The 20,915-nt window shown below is 34.8% G+C and overlaps 2 protein-coding genes and 1 long non-coding RNA gene across 4 annotated transcripts; all 3 read right to left on the reverse strand.

The window, feature by feature from the left end:
• Positions 1 to 451: 451 nt before the first annotated feature.
• LOC125215601 (pantothenate kinase 2-like) lies at positions 452 to 8,156 on the reverse strand. Of its 2 annotated transcripts, none has more exons than XM_048117058.1 (23): positions 8,003 to 8,156; positions 7,185 to 7,598; positions 6,506 to 6,718; positions 6,359 to 6,417; positions 5,753 to 5,869; positions 5,447 to 5,566; positions 5,263 to 5,357; positions 5,078 to 5,171; positions 4,701 to 4,832; positions 4,486 to 4,598; positions 4,162 to 4,354; positions 3,320 to 3,528; positions 3,181 to 3,225; positions 3,007 to 3,055; positions 2,744 to 2,826; positions 2,450 to 2,566; positions 2,244 to 2,307; positions 1,899 to 2,045; positions 1,648 to 1,806; positions 1,231 to 1,314; positions 953 to 1,147; positions 789 to 860; positions 452 to 708 (listed from the first exon to the last, which is right to left on the reverse strand). In XM_048117058.1, exons 2-23 carry the CDS (start codon positions 7,501 to 7,503, stop codon positions 610 to 612), a joined length of 2,778 nt encoding a protein of 925 aa, XP_047973015.1. In that variant the 5' UTR covers positions 7,504 to 7,598; positions 8,003 to 8,156; the 3' UTR covers positions 452 to 609. The 2 variants fall into 2 exon arrangements, with proteins under 2 accessions (XP_047973015.1, XP_047973016.1); XM_048117059.1 differs by lacking the exon at positions 8,003 to 8,156 and adding an exon at positions 7,868 to 7,884.
• Positions 8,157 to 10,228: 2,072 nt separating this feature from the next.
• On the reverse strand, positions 10,229 to 10,793 carry LOC125211107. The gene is made up of 2 exons (XR_007174459.1): positions 10,713 to 10,793; positions 10,229 to 10,366 (listed from the first exon to the last, which is right to left on the reverse strand). It is a non-coding gene; the product is annotated as an uncharacterized LOC125211107 (long non-coding RNA).
• Positions 10,794 to 11,711: 918 nt separating this feature from the next.
• On the reverse strand, positions 11,712 to 13,614 carry LOC125210670 (iron-sulfur cluster assembly protein 1-like). The gene is made up of 3 exons (XM_048110231.1): positions 13,254 to 13,614; positions 12,120 to 12,174; positions 11,712 to 12,015 (listed from the first exon to the last, which is right to left on the reverse strand). Exons 1-3 carry the CDS (start codon positions 13,522 to 13,524, stop codon positions 11,877 to 11,879), a joined length of 465 nt encoding a protein of 154 aa, XP_047966188.1. The 5' UTR covers positions 13,525 to 13,614; the 3' UTR covers positions 11,712 to 11,876.
• Between the last annotated feature and the right edge of the window lie 7,301 nt (positions 13,615 to 20,915).

Genomic DNA, 20,915 nt, shown 5'->3' on the forward strand with positions numbered 1-20,915 from the left:
TTTATCTTTTGGTGCCTGATTTTCTCTTTTTAGAATGTATAGATGTATCAAAATGCCCATCATGACTTAGAGCATTGTAGTTTTAAAAAAATTTGAAAAAGTAAAAAAATATCTAAAATGTGCAAAATTCAATGTCCAACGGAATGAGAACAATGAAAATATAATATTCAAATTTAAAATATATGATCATCCAACTGGAATGTGATCAATGGAAAACAGACAAGGAAGTAGGAAGAAGTCCAGTATTTGGTGTGAATCATTGTTAAAAAATATAGTATAATCTTTACCATCGTACTACAACAAAATATAGAAAAAATATTGAATTTAACGAAATTATCATCGTTAAATAATGCATATCAGCCCCTCAATGAGAAATATAATCTATTTTTTTCCAATAAATTAATTACCTCTAAAAAGATAGTAGTACTACTAATTTAGCACAATCATCATATGGAGTATAATAAGAATCATATAAAATTAATACTACGAGATAATTCATTCATCTACAAACAATTATTCAACACCTTCAAATCACATCTATAAAATTCTATAATCCATTTACAAGAACTGAAGTTGAAGAATGTAACTATAAATATGTAAATGATGAGCTCAGTTAGAGTTCTCTGCTGCTTCAAATCGACACACACAGTCATATATATTCCCATTGATGAGCTTCGCAGCCAAACGCTGGTTCTTCACCATCGCCAGCTGCATTCATATCAAACTTTAGTAACAAACAAAAAGAAGAAAAAGTAATGGATTTTTTTTATTTTTTTTTTGTATATGACCTTGAGAGCGTCGCATTTGAACTTCGCGTTGAAGTTGGTATGCAGCGATCGTCCCATCCCTTCAAGAACGACCTGGTAGCGAGAAGACACATACGTGAAATGTTTCGACTTTGGACTAGAAAAATTGTACTAACATGTTTTGGATAAAACAGTTTATTAATTACCAGGTCAGCATCCTTGGCAGCGGCGGCCAGCTCTGAGCTCACTTGTCGCAGGTCGATGCACGGGCTTCCACACCCGTTTTCCACCACCATCAACGGTACTGATGATGAGCGTTCCCTAGGGCTGTCTTGGACGTTGATCATTGCATCCACGAGTAGGCCCCCTGCTTCGGCTGCTGCTCGGAGAATGTCACAGTGCTGTTGTTGAGTATACGAGTCAGTCTTCGTTCTTGAAGAAAAAGAAGGTGTGTGTGTGTGTAAGAAAGGAGACGGAGACGAACCTTAGCAGCCTCGGCTACGATTTCAGGTAGCTCCATTGCTGTCACGTCGTTCAGGGCGGGAAGGGAATTCGCGACCAGCACTACCTGTAAAATGAATGATTATATCTTTAAGGGATACTAGCAATTAAAATCAGTCAAATTATGATCAACAAAGTTCCAATTTTTCTCAATTGCCCCGTTCGTGGACAGACAATGCCTTTTGGTGATGTTCAAAACGAGGTTGTTTTATTAAAGTATTTTCTTTTCTTATTTTAATCAATCAGTGTCGTTTTGTGACATTGAGAAAAAATGAAACTTCGTGATTTAATATTTCGTTTTCAAACCTTATAGGACTGATGGAAATTTGACCAAACTTCATGATTTAAGTGGCTATTGTCCCTATCTTAAAAGGGGAGGCATTGAGAGGATAAAACTTACTTCAGTCCCTCGTCGGAGAAGTTCCCTTGCGAGTGGAAGCATTCCCAAGACGATATCAGCACCGGAATTGTCTACGAAAAGCAGTGCTCTATTGTATTTGTGAGGCTTCTTTTCTGCAGAACCCAACATTCTCTCTTTGAAAATATCAAAATCATCCACCTGAATATGCAAAAACCCAAGAAAATAAAATCAGAAACTTGCTGACATGAATTCATACTTACTAAAAAATAAAAAAATTCAGTTAAACGAACCCGCCAAGGTCTTTGCATCTTGTTACGACTCATTCTATATATTTCAATAATCGTGCCCTTATGGTAGAGATCAACGCAAGCACGGGATCCCCAGTCAAAGATGTTTGCAGCAAGTACTCCTTCGATTAAAGTAAGCAATCTCGACTCCTGAAGACAAGAAAATGCTTTCAAATTTCAGGGAGAACGAAAAAGACGACATAAATCCATTAGCATGAAAGATAATGTGCAAGCTCACATGCTATTTACGCTCGTACCATGACTAGTTTCTAGGTGAAATGTAATTTATGCAAAGGGAAACTATGCTAAAACTCTCGACCTTGAAGCACCGGGAAGCTAAATGAGTACCTCATTCATACTATCGAGTTCCATTAACAAATCTTGAAGAACTGCAAGTGATGCCTCGTTTTCCCTGTTAAAAAGATGGAGCGGAAGATATAAGAATATGACAAGTTTCAGTCCCAAACAACTGAACTATCAATTAAAACATAATGTTTTATGTACATAATTATGCATCTTATATTACACGAATCATAAGTCGAAGGAATTATTACCTCTGTTTAATGCTTCTGTAGGCATCATGGAAGTGAAACTCTCTCAAGCACTCTTCTCGTAGCTCCAAGAGGTTGGCGAGACCCAGCTTCCCGTATGCTGCTGGCTCCTCCATCAACCTAAAAGGCGTTTAAGAGATAGTAAGATAAGAAAACTCAAATGCAAAACTGGAATATGCTATCGATTGTAGCGTGTAAGCTCAAAGTCATAGGCACTCAATTACACGTATATCAAATTTAAATCTTTCAATAAGAAAGTCCCGGGATATGGAGCTTAAGTAGTCAACATATCTGCACCTTGCGAGGTGAGCAGAGAATGCACGAGCAAATGCATCACCCCTTCGCTTGGCATCATCGGTACCACCTTCACTAGCCACAGCCTGCACACCCATACAAGGATGGATCACGAGGACCATAATTTCGTTATCAGCATGTCAAGAAGCCACAGACTAGAAAACGATGATTCTAATAATAGTCGGTTCATCAATAAGCATGCAATACTTCTTTCTAGGATTGAGAATGGACACGAAATTTAATCATATTCTAAAAATCTGAAGTACCTTATCAACAAGGTCGGGCATATGATCGGACAGCACGGTAAACCAATACCTACATGGCAGTGGACAAACATTACAAAATTGAAGGCTCGGAAACAGTAGTTTAAGGAAATTTATTATGCTTATGGTATCAAAAGAGAGAAGAAAATATATGCATATATTTTGTATCGCACTTACTCGAGCTCTCCAGGATCTGAAAGATCTATAGTGTTGGGCTCATATCTGTAAAATGAAGATACATCATGCGAGAAATCGTAATAAGAATGCAGCAATCACGATATACGTGTAAGATAAGGAGATCAAGTAGTTAGCTCACGTTTTCGGATCAGCCAACAAAGGAAACACCTCCAAACTTGGTACAAGATGGAGAACGCCCACGTTTAGTTTGCTAGCGTCGGGGCGTAAGCTATCACCTCTGGATGACGGAACTTCAAAGCCTCCTAGGCCAGTAGTTCCTGGAGGCAACATCGGAACAGGAGCAGTGATTTCAGTTCCCTTCAGCACAAACTTCTCCATCCACGATATCTGCCACCATACAATTTGTCACATGCTAAAGTATTTGAAGTACACTTGTTACTGTAACCCCACATGATTATTTTCCACTAAATAAAATATAAATCCTAAGAATATATTCTCATGTTCCCCGAGGAATCTTTGACTTTCGGGCTAAAGTATTAGAAGAAAAAGAAGAAAAAGTGAAGAATATATTCTCATAATTACTTATCATTTACATATGGAGTCAAGTAATTGACACCTCATTCTTTTTTTCTTTGCTTTTAGCCATCGACATATATACACAGGGCTTTGCCATTACAACAACAGGAGAAGTGATGGCGGGCCTCACTAGTCAGTATTTACTGTCTCACTATGCTATTGTACAAATATACGTACTTCCATTTTTGGAATCATTTTCACAACTAAACACTACTAATAATGTGGAACCCACCATCCATTAACACTGCTTCAACCATCTTTTCTCCTCCTCTCTTACTTTATCAATTTCGCCTTAAAACCTGTGTTGTCCCCAAGTCTCTATTTTTAGGGGACATATATGCATAAGTAATTGGTAGTGTGTGTGTGTGTGTGTTGAGAGAGAGAGAGAGAGAGAGGAAAAGTAATAAAGCAGTCTACAATATGATCTGATTATCGGAAGCCCACCTTTTCATTCAGATCTCCTAAAGGCGGACCGTGGACATTTCCTCCAATATAAGGTGCACCCATTGGGAACCTTTCTACAAACTGATGGACCAAAAGGTCGTCTAATCCATGCTTCTCATAGCTAAGAAATGCACCTAAAGCACCGAGAAATCCTTCATGCCTCAAAAACATAGCTTGTGCTTGTCCGTTAGACCTAAAGTGTGGTAACATAACAGAAGCCTAAAATATTAGTAATAAACAAATACAGTTGTTACTCATTAGATTGCTGATCAGGAAGAGAAGACAAATATATGTTTCTGGATAAAAATATCCCGAAAATATTACCAGAAATGGACAGCAAATGAGATTGTGTCCATGGTGTAGGCATGGCCCCTGATGAAAAATCCTCCAAAAAATATGCGCTTAAGTCCAAAACGCAACGCATTTAAGTAAGATATCTGCAAATAAGAGTAATCATATCAGATGATACGTAATTCTTGTAGCTGCTCCTATTTGATAGGCAACTAGTAACTGTTGATTTTCTTTGAAACCAAACTTGCCTGGCCTATGTTATACGAAATCATTCTTAAGAGGGACAGAGATATGTCTTCAGGTCTGTAGTCTTCAATCTCCTTATTTTCCGAAATAGTCTTTCCAAAACTGGAAGCAATAGTCGATGCAGAAAGACCGATCTGTGGAAATTAATGAACCGGAATGTAAGGAAAAATTGTCTTTGATGTAATATATGTATATAGGTCCCTAAATAAAGAGGTTAGGGAGATGGGACATTCTTCTATAGTTTGAGTGTAAGAATATATGAAATCACCACTGAGAGAATTTGATTTAAGGTGCAGATATCATGTCAGTTCAAACGTTGTAAATGTTGGACCAAACTTTATATAGGCGACGAGACTTGCTTATGCGTGAATATCAATACCTTGGAGTAATCCATTCCCCCATATATATCCCCAACAAGCATATCAATAGTTCTGTTATCTCCCCGTTGGCTCAGCTCCAAGAGTTCGTCAAAACTAATTATAGGACGATAGAATATGACTCAGCATTAGAGTGTAAAGTAGGGAGTTCAGAAAAGCAAAACATGAACCACCAGATCAAGACAACCTTTTACACTTGGTCAAAAGCTTTCCAAGACCCCAATATGTCCCGCCGCCAACATTTGTTCCGCTAACACGCTCAAACACTCCATCCCCATCAACCTGTAACCCAGTAGCTTGAATTTACAGTAAATCAGTAGTAGAGCTTATATGTAATGAAACAAATCGGAGCAGATGAAATAAGATAATACCTTGATTATACTGACACCCGATCCTATGTTGACGAGAAGGTATGGAAACAAGTCATTGGAGTCAAGCTGCACAAACTCTTTCCGGCCCTCCATATGTGTGAAAGCTTCATGTCGAATTGCCTGCATAAAGCACAACAATAGAGTTGAGAATAGAAAGAAGGGAATATCAGAGGTGCTGAATCAAAGGCTGATAAACTCAGAACAGAAACGACATATGTAAGAGAGGAAACTGATTTACATATCAACCATTCACAATGTTCAAATCAGAGGGTTAAAATAATATAAGCAAAGGAAATGCAATCACACCTTGAGCAGAAAATTTGCCCCTGAAACCAGGCAATTCATTTCATCCTCTTTCTCTATGCTTATCCCAAGCCTTTCCTTGAATAGATCAGCAAACTTGTAGGCCCCACCGCCTGTTGCCTTCACCCAATATTTTCAAGTTAATGGGCATAGATATTCTCGTCATGCATAGTATATCAACTTTTATAAGTTCTCCTCATAAAAATAATCCACGATTTTAACATGTGAACATACTCTACAGAACAGATAACGAAGTTAATGAAAGTCAGCCTTTTTTTGAGTTCACAAAAGTTCATCCATGGCAGAATTAATCACACATCACCAAGGTAAATGCAGTTTGGAAGTTTATATGAAAACAATGAAGTAAGAAGTTCCAGTTCAATAAAGCTGTTCATCTAATTCTGCTCATATAAGGAGAGTCGTGGTTAACCAAGCAAACATTTATACACAAGTAACTCAAGTACAAAAGTAAAGATACTAGAGAGATTTATTTCCTCATATTTCAACGTAGCATACACAGTATATCATATTTTCTACTAAGACAACACCTTTTAACAAACTAGCTTCTGATCACAGTAGGGAAACTGCTGCTAGTCCATAAAGAAATACCTTAATTACAGTGTTCTCAGTGTTCGGACCCTCGATTTGCCAACTACGTGAATCCATTCCTATGAGCAAACATCAGAACTCAAAATCTACATGGAATTTTGCAAAAATAACATTCCAAATCTGCATGAGATAAGTTAGAGAACATACCACCACGATGGAGCTGCTTAGAGTAGATGAAATCCAAGCACTCGTTGATTTTAGCAGTCTCAAATTTCACAAAGTGCAGCCTCCCACCAAGAATTGGGAAGCTCCTTCTATTGAAATTGGTGATACCCAGTCTTGCCTTGATTATCCTTCTACTCCTGTCATTGACTGGTTGGTTCTCGTGTCTTGAGAAATACACCAACTTAATGAGAGATCCTGCCGATGTCATTTAGATTCCGACTTAATAACGACAATTATAACTGTAATGTAACATGCAACTTAATGTCAAGACAACAGAATGTAATTTAACTTTGTATCCTCAAAATCGAGTGACGTGATAGTTTCTCAAACCAGCTACCGGGACACCATTGTGAAACCAACTACATTCTAAAAGTGAACTCCGGAGAATTTTCGAGGAAGTTCAACTCAATATAGCTAACTTTGTGGCAATGTACTGAATCATATGAAACAATTTTCAATAGAAATACATAACCTATCTTCCAAAATGCAATCACATATGTTGGAAGGCAACAAAGATGGATACATATAGAAAGCCAAGCCATTATCAATTTGTAGATATATTTAGCACGAACACACACTATAAAGGCTCACAAATCTACACACACACACACACAGCAATCTTCTCCCAACAGCTAAAACCAACAAGCACATAAAGAGCTACCTCCAATATCCAAAGCCAAATGTGAGATATCATCAGACTGATTAGGCAGCAGAATGGTGGGATCCTTCTCCTCGAAATTCCCCTGTATTGCAGCTCCACTGAGGTCCAGCTGCGGCCGTGACGACGACCGGTGGATTGAATTTCCGGCCATCGGAGCCATATCCTTGTCTTCTTTCCCTAGCACAGTGCTTCCTCTATCCTTTCCAGTATCCAAATTGAGTTTGGATTTGCCATCAGCAACAAGCTTATCAATATTTAAATTGCCGTTAATCCCAATGTTGAGTTCTTGGTGGTCCTCTCTCTCGCCTAAACCATCCATTGTATTTACTCCAACGCCACTTCCTTCCTAACCCTCAGCTGTTTCCTTCTAACTCAAGTCAAAAGGTCCAATCCCTTTTGATTAAGTCCGTTGTCCTACATTCAAAGTCCATAAATGGATAAATAAAATATTGCCAGTTGCAAGATTTGCAATTAAATTTAAAAATCTAATGATCATTCAAGATAACGCAAAACCCATATGCCCCAATGAACAGATTTTCCAAAATTTTGAAAAAAAACAATCTTTTGCCTAAAAATTGAAAATTTGCGGCTATTACTGGTGAGGAATTAGAGTGGGACACTAGTGGGCGGCGGAGTGAAGGCAATAATGCAATTCATAATAACAATAAAATAAAAAAACCTACGAACTAGTCGTTTTCCAAGTGAAACAAAATACAATTTGTGAGGATGGAGGCTTTAATTGATCATTCAAGCATAAAAATCCCAACTTTTTAAGAGTAGAGCAACGCCAGTTGAGCAAGGGAAGTTTGGAAATTTACAGAATGATCAATTTGCTGGATTCAAGAAAGTGGGCTCAGACAAGTTGCTGTCAGCATACAGCAGTTGGTTGTGAATTGTGTAGGATTTTTTTTCTTTGGTTTGGCGCATTAACTAATTGCTGTGAAGATACAATACAGACTTTGTCGAACTGAATTATGGGAACGAAAGGATGACGAACTTTAATTTATTTCATCTAGAAAGAAGCAATATAATTTGAACTATATTATCCTTGAACATTATAACGTAAATAACATAGAGAAATGTAACCCTCTTTTCAATTCTTTTACGTAGATTTCTTATCACTTTTTTATATTTTTATTTTTTATTTTTTGTATTGTTATTTAAAATTTTGTGTAAAAATGTCAGAGAAATAAGTCAACTTTTACTAATTATTTTTGTTATCCTTTATAAAAATAAGTCAATTATTAATAGTTAGTATTTACATAAGTATAACAAAATATGTAAATATTATACTAGTATACAATGCATTTATAAAAAAAAGGTAATTCAGTTTTTTAGAGGGGACAATGTTTCAATATTAAAAGTATACATAGAAAATGTCTTATTCTGAATGTATAAATTAGACAATTGGAAATTACTTAATTGAATTCCATTAAATAAATTAAAATCCTAGATAATTTAATATGACAAAAACTCATATATAGTTTATAATCAGTTTAATGTATTCAACAATTCAATTAATCAAAAAGGAGTAGTATACATTTTTATTTGAAATTAATATTGTTCAATTATATATTTATAATCAGTATAAATCCTCAATTTTTATGATGTCACATCTTAATATTATCAATTAAAATCTTGAATTGAAACATAATCACCCAATTAAATAAAAAGGAATTAAATCTGCCGTTGAATCTAAGATCAATATAAAACCATAATTATATTTATTTGTATATCCTAAATTCATAATACAACGTAGTAGTTGAGTTTGACCATATATTAACTCAATTACTTATTTGAACGATCATAAACTTATAATTTTGTTCACTTATAATTTAATCATATATTAACTCAATATTGATTAATTCAAATTTTACAGCAAAAATATTGTTAAAGATATTTTGAATACAATTAAGGACGTTAATTCGTGTCCTTAAAAGGTAATCTTTTGTAGCGCATGAATCATTATAGTTGTGAATATCATCATTTTATACTTATAAGTCAAATTAATTATCGATAATTTAATTTACTATCACCCATGTTAATTAGGAGATCAATTTGAGTAGTATGTAATATTTTTATTAAGTTATATATTATCATGATAGTATAATACTACTGTATTATGTAAAAATAAAATATTACTACTATAAAACTCAAATAAAACTTAGAGTAGTTATCACAGGGCACCAACTACCAAAACTCATCCATTAAGCTCAATTTCATCCCTCATTTCTTACTAGTAATTAGTACTATACATCTCACTAATATACAAATAAATATATTGACTATGAAGCTATATTACTATATATTTCAATGATTAACAACAAATATTTATTATTCTAATTAAATTCAATCAGTATGAAATTATATTAATCAAAATTTCAGTTTCTCAATCGTATAACTAATAACTGGATTATACACATTATATTTAAATAAATAATACATCATACGTAAAATTATATTAGTAAAAATAAAAAATAAAAACTGAAAGAGTTTTAAAACAAAAGAAATATAAATAACGAATTGTGTAATTGAAATTTACTACTGCAATTAAGTAAAGGGTAATAGTGTAAACATTGTTTAAGCATTAAATAAGGTAATTAAATGATTTCTTTTCATAGTATTTATATTTACTGAAATGCCATTTTATGGCCAGCCACATTATGGCCGCATAGCATTTCCCTTTCACTAATATCTAATGTTATCGTTGGTATCTTTATTTTATTTAAATAATGAAGTTTACAGATTTTCATTTACTAATTTATTTGCGAATAAAAATTAGAGAAAAGTAAAAATTGCTTAAAGATACTAGGGGCCCGTCTGGTAGCCCAATAAATATTAACACTTGCCCAATGAAAATGGTGTTTCTTAAGTAGGCTGTTAGAACTGACCACTGTTTGGTTCAGCCCAAACGTGGTGATTGGGCTTTAGTGTATGGTTTGGTTGAATCAGGGTGTTTGGGAAACGAATATGACTGTCTCAAAATTACCCTCCCACCGTTGAGGACAGAAATTGGCGGCGATGACATCAAATTTGATACAACAGAGAGCAAAAAACTAAACATCAACATTGGAATTTGATTCAAAACAATCCAAATATGGATCAACAAATACACGGTCCTACATCTAAACCCCACATATGCCGAGGATTCAGACCTGCCCATCCGATGGAGCTTTAAAAAACTGAAATTATGCATTGCAGACGGTGAAATAGCTTAACCGGGGAGGGAACAGTTAATCTTTGGGGGAATTTACACAAAGCCATGCTAAAATCAACAACACAACTACAAACACTGCAAATTATTAACACAATTTGTACAGTTTGACAGTGCAAATAATGCATTTCCGGCTTGCATACCAGTCGGCCACTCGTGCAGTGTCAAAATTGAAACTATATCAACCAAATTTCAACCATCAACACCAAGTGCATATTCATAGCTACCAGATCAAAACCAAATACCCATTAATTCGACATACCCGGATGTATAAAGGCCGATAATTCCAGATATGAAAATAGGCGGTCACTCACCAGATTGGATTTTCGTCCGAAATCGACTTCGGGTTAACGACGTCGTCGACCCCTGAAGCTTTGCAAATCCAGGCGGATCCCCGTTCACCTGCAGCGGTGGACCAAACCAAACCGTCAACTGTCGGAGGGTAATTTGGTATAATTCGTCTCACTATCAGAGTTAACACCACATTCATGAAACTATACCACTCCCACCTCTGACAGTGCTAACACACCTCTGCCGATAGTAGTCTATACAACCTTGAAACCCGATGGAAGTTTGCCGGGTCGGCCGATTGGAGCGGCTGCTACCAAACGGGAGAATGGCCAAGATAAAATCGCGTTTCAAGGCCAAGGCTACCAGACGGGCCCTAGTAGTATAAGATTTGTTGCATTGTTCGAATAGATAAGATTTGTTCTTTTAAATTAAAAAGTCAAATCTTTTGGTTAATCTTAATAGATAGAGGATGAGAATGTGAATGTCTACAAACAAAATACAAAAAATTAAAATTAGTAAAAGTAGTAGTAGTATTTATTATGGAAAAAATATTAGTATGTCTCTAATCATTATTCAATAAAAGTATATTCTTGATAATTGTTAATGTGTATAGGACTTGGGTACTTTCTTCGCAATAGATTATTGATATCTAAAAAATGAAACAAACCAGTTTTAGAAAATAACATTTTAACACGCTTTAATTTCTAGGCAAAAGGAAGATTCTATCAGATAAAAGATGGCCAGATTTTGTGTATGAATTCCACTAGGCACTAACCTTGGAGAATCATTTTGGTTCTTGATTGACAAAAATCTCAGAAAGTTAGCAAAATGCAATCTTTTGAAAAAGGGGTATTAAGGATATTGTATTATTGCCATTTTTGCAGCTTATTTGTGTTTTCACTGATGATCTTTCTTTGATGGTTGTTTTGTATCCATTGCTTCTGAGTTTTAAATTGGATGCCATGAATAATTTCCAACATTTTGAGCAAGGAGAAAAACCAGAAGTCCCAGAGAGGTCGAAATAAGATGAGATTTTAACACTGTATATATTGAATATATGTATTAATGGTTACATCAGACAACGAGTTACATAAGCCCAGCGCGTATCTGTTTCTAGGTTGTGATAGATAGGTACAAACAACCATTATTCCAGCATATATTGTAAGCATATGTAGTTGATAGTATCCTCAAGCAGGAAGAGGCACCTCGAGAGGTGATTTTGAATGCTTTGCCTCGTAATCTTTCACGGCCGCCTTTATTGCATCCTCTGCGAGCATGCTGCAGTGGAGTTTCACTGGAGGCAGAGAGAGATGTTTGGCGATTTCCCTGCAATTCCATTGAAAACCAAAATGAAGTACGCAAACAAGGCAATATATGTGTTTGATAGTACATTGTTCGTTTATGAGGAAAGGTATGCAAGTACAACTTACGTATTCTTAATTGACACGACTTCTTCCATTGGTTTGCCTTTCACCCACTCTGTGGCTGAAAATGGAAATGTAAAACATCATCTTAGCAATAGCAGCAGCTTGCTACCAAGAAATGTCACCACAAGCAACTGGAATCAAATGAATTGGGGTCGACTACCATGAAACGATAAAAGACCAAACATTCAAAACCAAAAAGATCATTAGCTCATCTGATCTATCTCTGTATTTGGAAAAACCTCCATAAAGAACTCTGCCGAATATGTTCGGAGTTCCACAATCAAACATTTACTTTGTTGAAAACACTAACCAAAATGGAACAGGAAACAGGTAGGCTTGATGATAATAAGCTATTATCCACAGAAAATGGCAAGGAGAAGTCCATTGCAAGCATTTCATCTCATGATGAGCATTTAGCTAAGATACTAAACATAGTCAGACTAATACTATAGGAAAAGCAAGATGAACCCTGCTTTAAAATGTGAACTTCTCATAGATTATGAACCACTGTCTCTTAAGCAGATGAAATCAGATGAACTGGTGAAATGATAAAAGACCAAAAATTCATCACCAACACAATCCTTAGCTCATATAAAATCTCTGTATATGTAAAAACCTCCACAAAGAACTCAGCAGATAAAGTTCAGACTTCGGAAATCAAACATCTTAGTTGGTGCAAACACAAACCAAAATGGAAAGGGAAACAGGTAGACTTGATGATTATATGCCATTATCCACAGAAAATGGAAGGGAGAAATCCATCGCAAGCTGTTCATCTCATGATTTGTATTTAGCTAAGATTCTAAACATAGTCACACTAATACAATAGGAAAAGCAATAGAAGCCCTAGCTTTAAATGTGAAAATGTGAATAAACTGTGAAAATCATTTAGGAATACTAGCTTTAACAGTGAATCAATTCAAGCTTGAAGACATCAAAACCCTAAATCCACACAACATTCCACACCAAAACAACCTATTTCTACAAATAGTACAACAATCAAATCTCAAATTTAGCTAAGTGACAACCTTCAAACGAAATCATACCAAAATTCACCCAAATCAAAGGGGAAAAAACAACACAGAAGAAATTGAAGCTGATAAGCAACGAAATTACTACTAATTTGAACCTGCGTACCAACAGAGGAGGACGCGATGGCGGAGCCACAGCCGAAGGTCTTAAAGCAAGCATCGATGATCTTCCCGCTCTCCTGATCGACCTTGATCTGCAGCTTCATCACGTCGCCGCACGCCGGCGCTCCAACTAGCCCTGTTCCGACGTCGGAATCGTTTTTATCGAAGGTTCCGACGTTGCGCGGGTTTTCGTAGTGGTCCACCACCCTCTCGTGGTACAACCTCGCCGGCGACAGCTGCCGGCCGATAATCCGGCTCGTTAGTTGCCTCAACATTGGGCGATTGATTGAGAAATGGATTCCAAGTTAAGATTTATCGAAAATTGGGAGCTTTGGAGTTTTTTTCTACATTTTGAGGGAATCGGATTCGTTTTAATAGTTATCGGAGAGTCGGCTGATAAGTTACGTGCTTCTCATGGAACTATTTCAATAATAATAATAATATTACTCTTCCTCCCCGGCTAAGATTAGATCACACATTCCTTCGCCGACCCAGAAGTTATGAGTTAACGTGTTTAATTAGAAAGAGAAAAAGTAGGTGTACGTTTAAAATAAAAAGAGAAAGAAAGATGAATATTTTAATAAGAGTGAGAAAAATTGGTTCAGTGTATTAATTGGAAAGAAAATGTTTCTAAAAGAGGAAATGTGTCATCTTAATTGGGACAAACTAAAAACTAAAACGTGTCATCTTAAGTGGGACGGAGGAACTATTATTATTTACAACCTACTTCCTCCGTCCGCGAATAGGAGTCTCATTTCCATTCGCCATAAGTTTTAAGAAATGTTAAGAAAATAGGGTGGAAGAAAGTTAGAGCATCCCCATCCGTGCTCTTAGCTAAGAGCACGGAGGTGGGCCCGGACCCACTTTTATTCCTTGTCCTTAGCTAAGAGCACAACACCCACATCCGTGCTCTTAGCTAAGGACAAGCTCAAGGGTCCCACCATTCTATTATTCAATTTAAATACTCCAATTATTAAAAACATTTCTACATTATAAAAATACATTATAAAATAAAAATTACATAATTAAAATCCTAAAAAATACAAATTATATAATTAAAATACTAAAAATAAAAATACATAATTAAAATAAAAAATACATAATTAAAATCCTACAAATTAAAAATTACAAACGTGGAAGACTATTCCTCTAACCCCAATTGCCTCTTGAGACCCCGGATCAATTGCTCATGTGTTGCAAGTTGTTCCGGATCATGTGAGACGTATCGGTCATATGGAGTTGACTCAAGATGGCCCACAACGAGTTGTTCGGGGGTGGAGGAGGCAAAAAGGAGCGGGGGCGGCGGCGGATGGAGTCGGGGCGCGGCGGCGGGTGGTCGTCGCCTTCTTCCTTCCGACCGGCCGGCGGAAACCGCTCGGGCCAGCGTCGGGGCTACCCAAGTTAGTTCCGGCAAGCTGGGTAGCCACATCATCGGAGGAGGATAGAGCTACCGACCTCGACCGTTTGCTGGAGGAGCTGGAGGAGGATGCTACTATGCCGCCCCTATACTTCGGATGTAGGCGCCCCTCCTGCCAACAATCGAGGTACTTGAACGGTTTGAACTCCTCCCGTTGGTAGGTCGCCAAGGCGGCACTAATGATGTCGAGCTCGTTCGTGCCGCTCCCCGCCGACCGCTCTTCCTGGAGGTAAATCCCCTGGAACTTCCCGATTGCCTCGTTGCATCTGAACATGCAATTGCGAACCATACTATCATTGCGATATATGGTTCCCTCCGGCCGGGTTTCATTGTAGAGGCGAGTGATGCGCCACCAATAAGTTTCCCCGGTTTGGTTCGTGCCGACGTCCGGATCTTCGGAGACTGCCAAGTAGGCTTTGAACATCGCCATCATCTCACCCGAGTGTACGGGGTGCGGGTGCCACGAATGAAGGGAGAGTAGGAATAGAAGTAGGAGTAGGAGTAGAGCTGTTGCTCCCTCCCGATCCGGGTTCGGGTGCCCACCCGAACTCGGGGGCGTTTAGGTCGTGCACCGGGTAAGGACGGTAGCCATCCGGAGCTTGCGAACCTTGGGTTTGAGGAGGGGCCGTAAATTGGGTTTCCGGACTATATCCGGCCTCGGAGTCGAACCAATCGTGGTTCCAACCGCGATTGCCGGAGGGGTGATCGCCGGAGCCGGACATTGTGTAGTGTGGTGGGAATTTAGATGATAGAGTATGAGGAAAAAAGATGAGAGAATGTAGATGATGATAGTATAGATAATAGATGAGAATGTGATTTTTTTTGTGTTGGAGTGGGGGTATTTATAGATGAAAATGTGAATTTTGGGGAAAAAAATTGAAAAATAAATTAAAAGTGGGTAGAAAACGGATATATTTTTTTGGGAAGTGGGAAAATATTTTTTTTATTTAAAAACATTTTTTAAAATAAATTTTGAATTAAAAAAAAAAAAACCGAAATTGCCAACGGCTATGCCGTTGGCCAATCAGAAGCTGCCACGTAATTGTGCTCAGCGGCACGGACGTGCTCTTAGCTAAGAGCAGCGCCGTGCCGCTGGCACGGACGGACGGCTTGGTGCTCAGCGGCACGGACGGATGAGCAGCGGGTTGAGCACCGCTGCGGATGCTTTTAGGGGAATATGAGTCTCATTTATATATATTAGTTTTAAATGATATGTGAGTGGAATGAGTTAGTGGAACGTGGAGACCTCTTACCATTTATAGTAATAATGAATCGGAACTCATATTCACAGACGGACTGAAATAGTAAAACATGATTCTTATTCGTAGACAGACCACAGAGCGAGTAATTATTAATACAAACATTAATTTTCAGTTTTTGTTAAGATAATATAAGTTGTAGCTTATGAAATCATAGACTATTACTACTACTACTACTGTTTACTGCTATAACTTTTTTGTTATTGGAAACAGTTTATGATTTACTAAAATTATTGACTTTTAATTTTTATTTGGTATAGACTATTTTTCAACTAAATCAAAATTGTTAAGTAGCCATTTCATATGGTTTAAGAAATGTTAATGAGACTAAATGAAATCAAATTATACTAATTTAGGAATTAATCCAATTGTCGGCCTATTTAATTTTATAGTAATTTAATTTAATCACCTCTTGTCCGGTCTATTTCCACCAAATAATAGTATAATATTAAAAAGGACATTTTTATATTATATTGTACGGTCTAAAGAATAAAAGGTGTCATGAATAATGGAACACAAGTGAAATATTGGTTGGGCTTTTATTGGTGTTTGATTTATAAAATTCAAAAATTGGAAAATGGGCTTTTTTTTGCCTCGTTTATAAATATCGGACTCGGATTATGAATAGAAGAAAATGGGCCTATCTTATTTAAGTGATTGTCTATATTTTTAGTTTATTCAATAAAGTTATGGCTGGCAAACAAAATTATTTTATGTGTGTGGCTATTGTTTGTTTAGCAACACTTATTTATGCCAAAAACATGTGTAAGTAAACTCGGATAGTGATTGCGGTATGTTGGGTTCAATAATGACAATATTAATAAATAAGAGGAAATATTGAAGATTGTGCAAGCTATAGTTATTTTTTAAGATGCTTCAACCCAATCATTAACTTTAAGTTTTATTGCTTACATTAAATCAAAAGCAAATTTGATATTTTCAAAAGTTAAATAGATAGAAGAGACGTGAGTGGTAATGCATAGTTTATCGTTTAAAATTGAGTACTTTTTATAAAAAAATTAGCATTTTATTAATTGTTTACTCTAACTATTAGTATAAAGATTCAACACATGGCACTATTAATAACAATTGATAGACGACAAACACGTAATAAAAAATTTATTTCCAAACTATATATTGTCTTTTTCGAACAAGATTACATATATTGCGAAAAATGTTTTGTTTAGTGATAATGCATGCATGAAGATATATCATTTTATGATAGGATCATGTAGGGGCCAAATCAAAGAGATTTAAAACCATTAAAATTAAATTGTCCACGCATCTCAGTCACCATTGGTCTAGATATATAATTATTAATTGATTAAAAAGTGATAACTTTGTAACTATATAGTTATTTGTTTTCTAATTTATTTATTTGACCGAGTTTTAGAAGTGTAGTAGGCCCCTAAAGATGGTTTGTTAATGCAAGTAAATCGTGTAAATTTTCAAAATGACGATGTATTATGAATCTCAAATTTGTTAGTAAAACTCAAATTTGTTATAAATCTCTGTTGTTTAATTATTTTTAGAGGGTTGTGTAGAGATAAAAGCAAGGCAAAACCTTTTCAAATAAGTCCATGTTTGAAATGTTTTAATCGATCCACAATTTTCCACTTTATGGGATCAACGTTTTTCGTAAAGAATAAATAATAATTATTCATTTATTTCCGAGATTACTTGAATCCCTCGCTTATTAGATGAATATTTTACCACTAAGTTACGCTTCATCGACTTTATAAATTGAAGTTTAAAACTTTAAATTACACAATTTTTTATGGAAAGAGTTTGAGATTTTGAGGTTCTTTTTGCAAATCTAAGTAATTTAATTTATCTCATGGACAAACTGTTGCAGGATTGAAGATCATCGTCAGCAATTTGAGTAATTAATTACGTGAAACATCAAATCTCTCTTCTTTTTTTTTTTTTTTTTTCCAAATGTGGAATCCACGAAACAAGTTGCTCCATCGCCCTATCCAATCACACAATGCACAAATAAATAACTTATAATATATCTATGATAAACTTTACAAAAAGTTGTGATCAGGTGGCATATCTTTTCAGACTGCAAACCTATAAGTGACGTCTTCCCACCGCCCAACACTTGATAATACACTATTTTAGAAGTGAGACCACTTTATTAAGTAATGAAGATAATAATACAATAAGATATTTACATTGTCAAATTATATTGTACTTAATTTTATTTCTCGTTGAAAAATTCCCACTCTTATTCATTCACTTCAAATTATACGGGGAGTGTTATATTACTAACTCATAATTTAATTGTTAATTATAATTAAATAATAATCATTAGATATTCAAATTAAGAGCTTAGATCATTAATCTCTAAATGTCAATACGATTAATGAAAAACGTTAATAACGTCATAAGATTAATTTGAAAAAATATCAATAGAGGTATTAATGTCAATTAACTACATGTTTAGTTATAACTAACTTTTAAAAGAAATCCCAAAACTTTAAATTCATATAACACATATCAAATTAAAGATAATTTCATAAGGATTCCAACGATATCCTACATGCATATGTTCCGACGTTAAAATTTGAAAAAAAATTCAAAATTTTTTAATTTTTTCGTACGGCAAAAATGTCATATCAATATAATGCATGTATAATGTCAATATAAGCAATGTGTTAACATTCTTAACGCATTGGGTTGACATTCTCAAAGCATTGTGTTAATATTTTCGAAACACTATATTAACATTTTCATCCAAAACCCTAATTTGAATTTTTTTTTATCTTCTTCAATTTTATTAATAAAAATGAAAATTACACGTTGCAAATTGTAGATCACACGTTTTTCAAAATCCTATAACCTTAAATTAGTTATAATTAGCCATTAAATGATGAGTTAGCAATTGATCCCTCTCCCAAACTATAAACTATTAAGTATCACTCAAAAATCTACCTCTCCCAAACTATAAACTATTAAGTATCACTCAAAAATCTACCCCTTCATAATCACTTCAGTATTGGATTCAAACAACAAATGTATAGCACATAAAAGGAATCTTATATACTACTAGCCTATTCATTGACTTAAAATAGATAAGATACTATATAGTACAATCAATAATTGTGATATACACAATTTTTAAAAAAGTAATCCATAGATATACTAGTATTAAATTGAGATGTTTATAAGGATGACGATAGACAGCAAATTATAAAGTAATTAAGGTTATTTTATAATGAGCGTGAAGTAAATTAAAATACTACTACTAACAAAATAAGGTTATTTAATTATGCAAGAAAACAATAAGGCATCGAAAAGTCGGATTTTTACCTTTGTTATATTTTTTTAAACATAATTTACGAAATCTTTTGAAGACATATAGTAAAAGCAAGTATCTATTGGTATCGAAAATGACAGGGTGATCTACATACTATTGTGTACACATATCATTTGCAGAGAACCTTAGATTAAATTAGTCGACTATAGAAAATTTAGAAACCTTTGAGTAAAAAGTATATAAGCTCTAGAGTATTATTAATTTATTATCACTTGTGAATCGAGTTAATTTAAATTTTGGGCCAATATCTATCATGATGGGTATAACTGCAACTTTAGTATTTTCCAAAATTATTTATTCGACAGTTAACCGTCAATCTTTTATTGGCTCCATCGACTGACGTTATTTATTTGTTTGTTCATTGCATTTGACTCTATATTTTTTTTCTCAAAGAAAGTATTAATGCTTAGAAAGATAGCGTATGATGTTGTATATATCTTAGATTTCATTATCTTTTATAATTTTTTATATTTTTGAGTGATTTTATTATTATTATTATTATTATTATTATTATTATTATTATTATTATTATTATTATTATTTACTTCGATTGTCTCAAGGGAAGAATATCAGATTTTGGAGTGAAGATTGATACAAAGTTTGCGTAACTAGTTGTCAACCATGCTTTATAGTCTTTGCTCATGTGTTGTCGTTATTGTTGCTGCTTGTTGTTCTAAGGCTATTTTGATTGTTGGCGTTGATTTGCCTTTTGTTGATCGATTAGGATGATATTGTGACTATTTTTAGTTTTTGGGTTTGACTTTTGAATGTTTATCTCAAATCTTTGCCTGTTTAAGCCTTTTCGATTAATCAAAAATTATGTCAGTCGCCTTATTTTTAGCTTGAATGTTTTTAACTAGTAAAAACACTGCAAAAGAGATTTCTTAATTTAGTGAGATCTCGATAAAAACATCGATTTAAATACCACTCCTACTTACAAAAGATCGATTATGAGTGGCATTAGATAATTTTATCAACTAAATTGATTTTTCATGAGTCCTAGTTAAAATTCGAGTTACTTTGCATTTTTCATTTGATAAGTTAGAGATGGTATGATATAATCATGACATCCATTCGAATTTTCTAACATATTCGAAGTATATTCGCTTTGTGAATACTAATAAATTAAAGTATACTTTCATTTTTGCGATGCAAAACCTTTCGGGTGAATTCTCTTGATCCTATAGATATGTAATTAGCCAATAAATTTCTATATTTTCGCTAAATTCTGATTTGTATAGCAGCTTTAAAATTTATAAATTGTCTTTAATTATTTTTTTTTCTAAGTTTACAATCAAACTATTGATTTGTTTTAATTTAACAATTAATAAAGATTTCATCGCGAACGTAACTGAATGACTTACTTACGACACTATCGAACGTCAATCAAAATAGGTTCATATTCTAGGCAGCAAAACAACATTGTATTATACTACTAATTAAATTAAATAGTTTCAGTTGTTTATGTATGACTTATATTGAGTCATACTAGAGATAAATCCATTATAAATATTTTAAAGCGTATTGAGAAAAATGATAAAAATTCATAGGATTATTTATTGAGAAAAATAATAAAATTCACGGATGATCCCGTCCTCGTATAGTTTCACAACAATTAGACGGTTAGACCTGGTGGAAAATTAAGAAAATGTTAAATTCATGTTTTTT

This window comes from Salvia hispanica, chromosome 3, assembly GCF_023119035.1.
Source record: "Salvia hispanica cultivar TCC Black 2014 chromosome 3, UniMelb_Shisp_WGS_1.0, whole genome shotgun sequence".
Classification (NCBI taxonomy): domain Eukaryota; kingdom Viridiplantae; phylum Streptophyta; class Magnoliopsida; order Lamiales; family Lamiaceae; genus Salvia; species Salvia hispanica.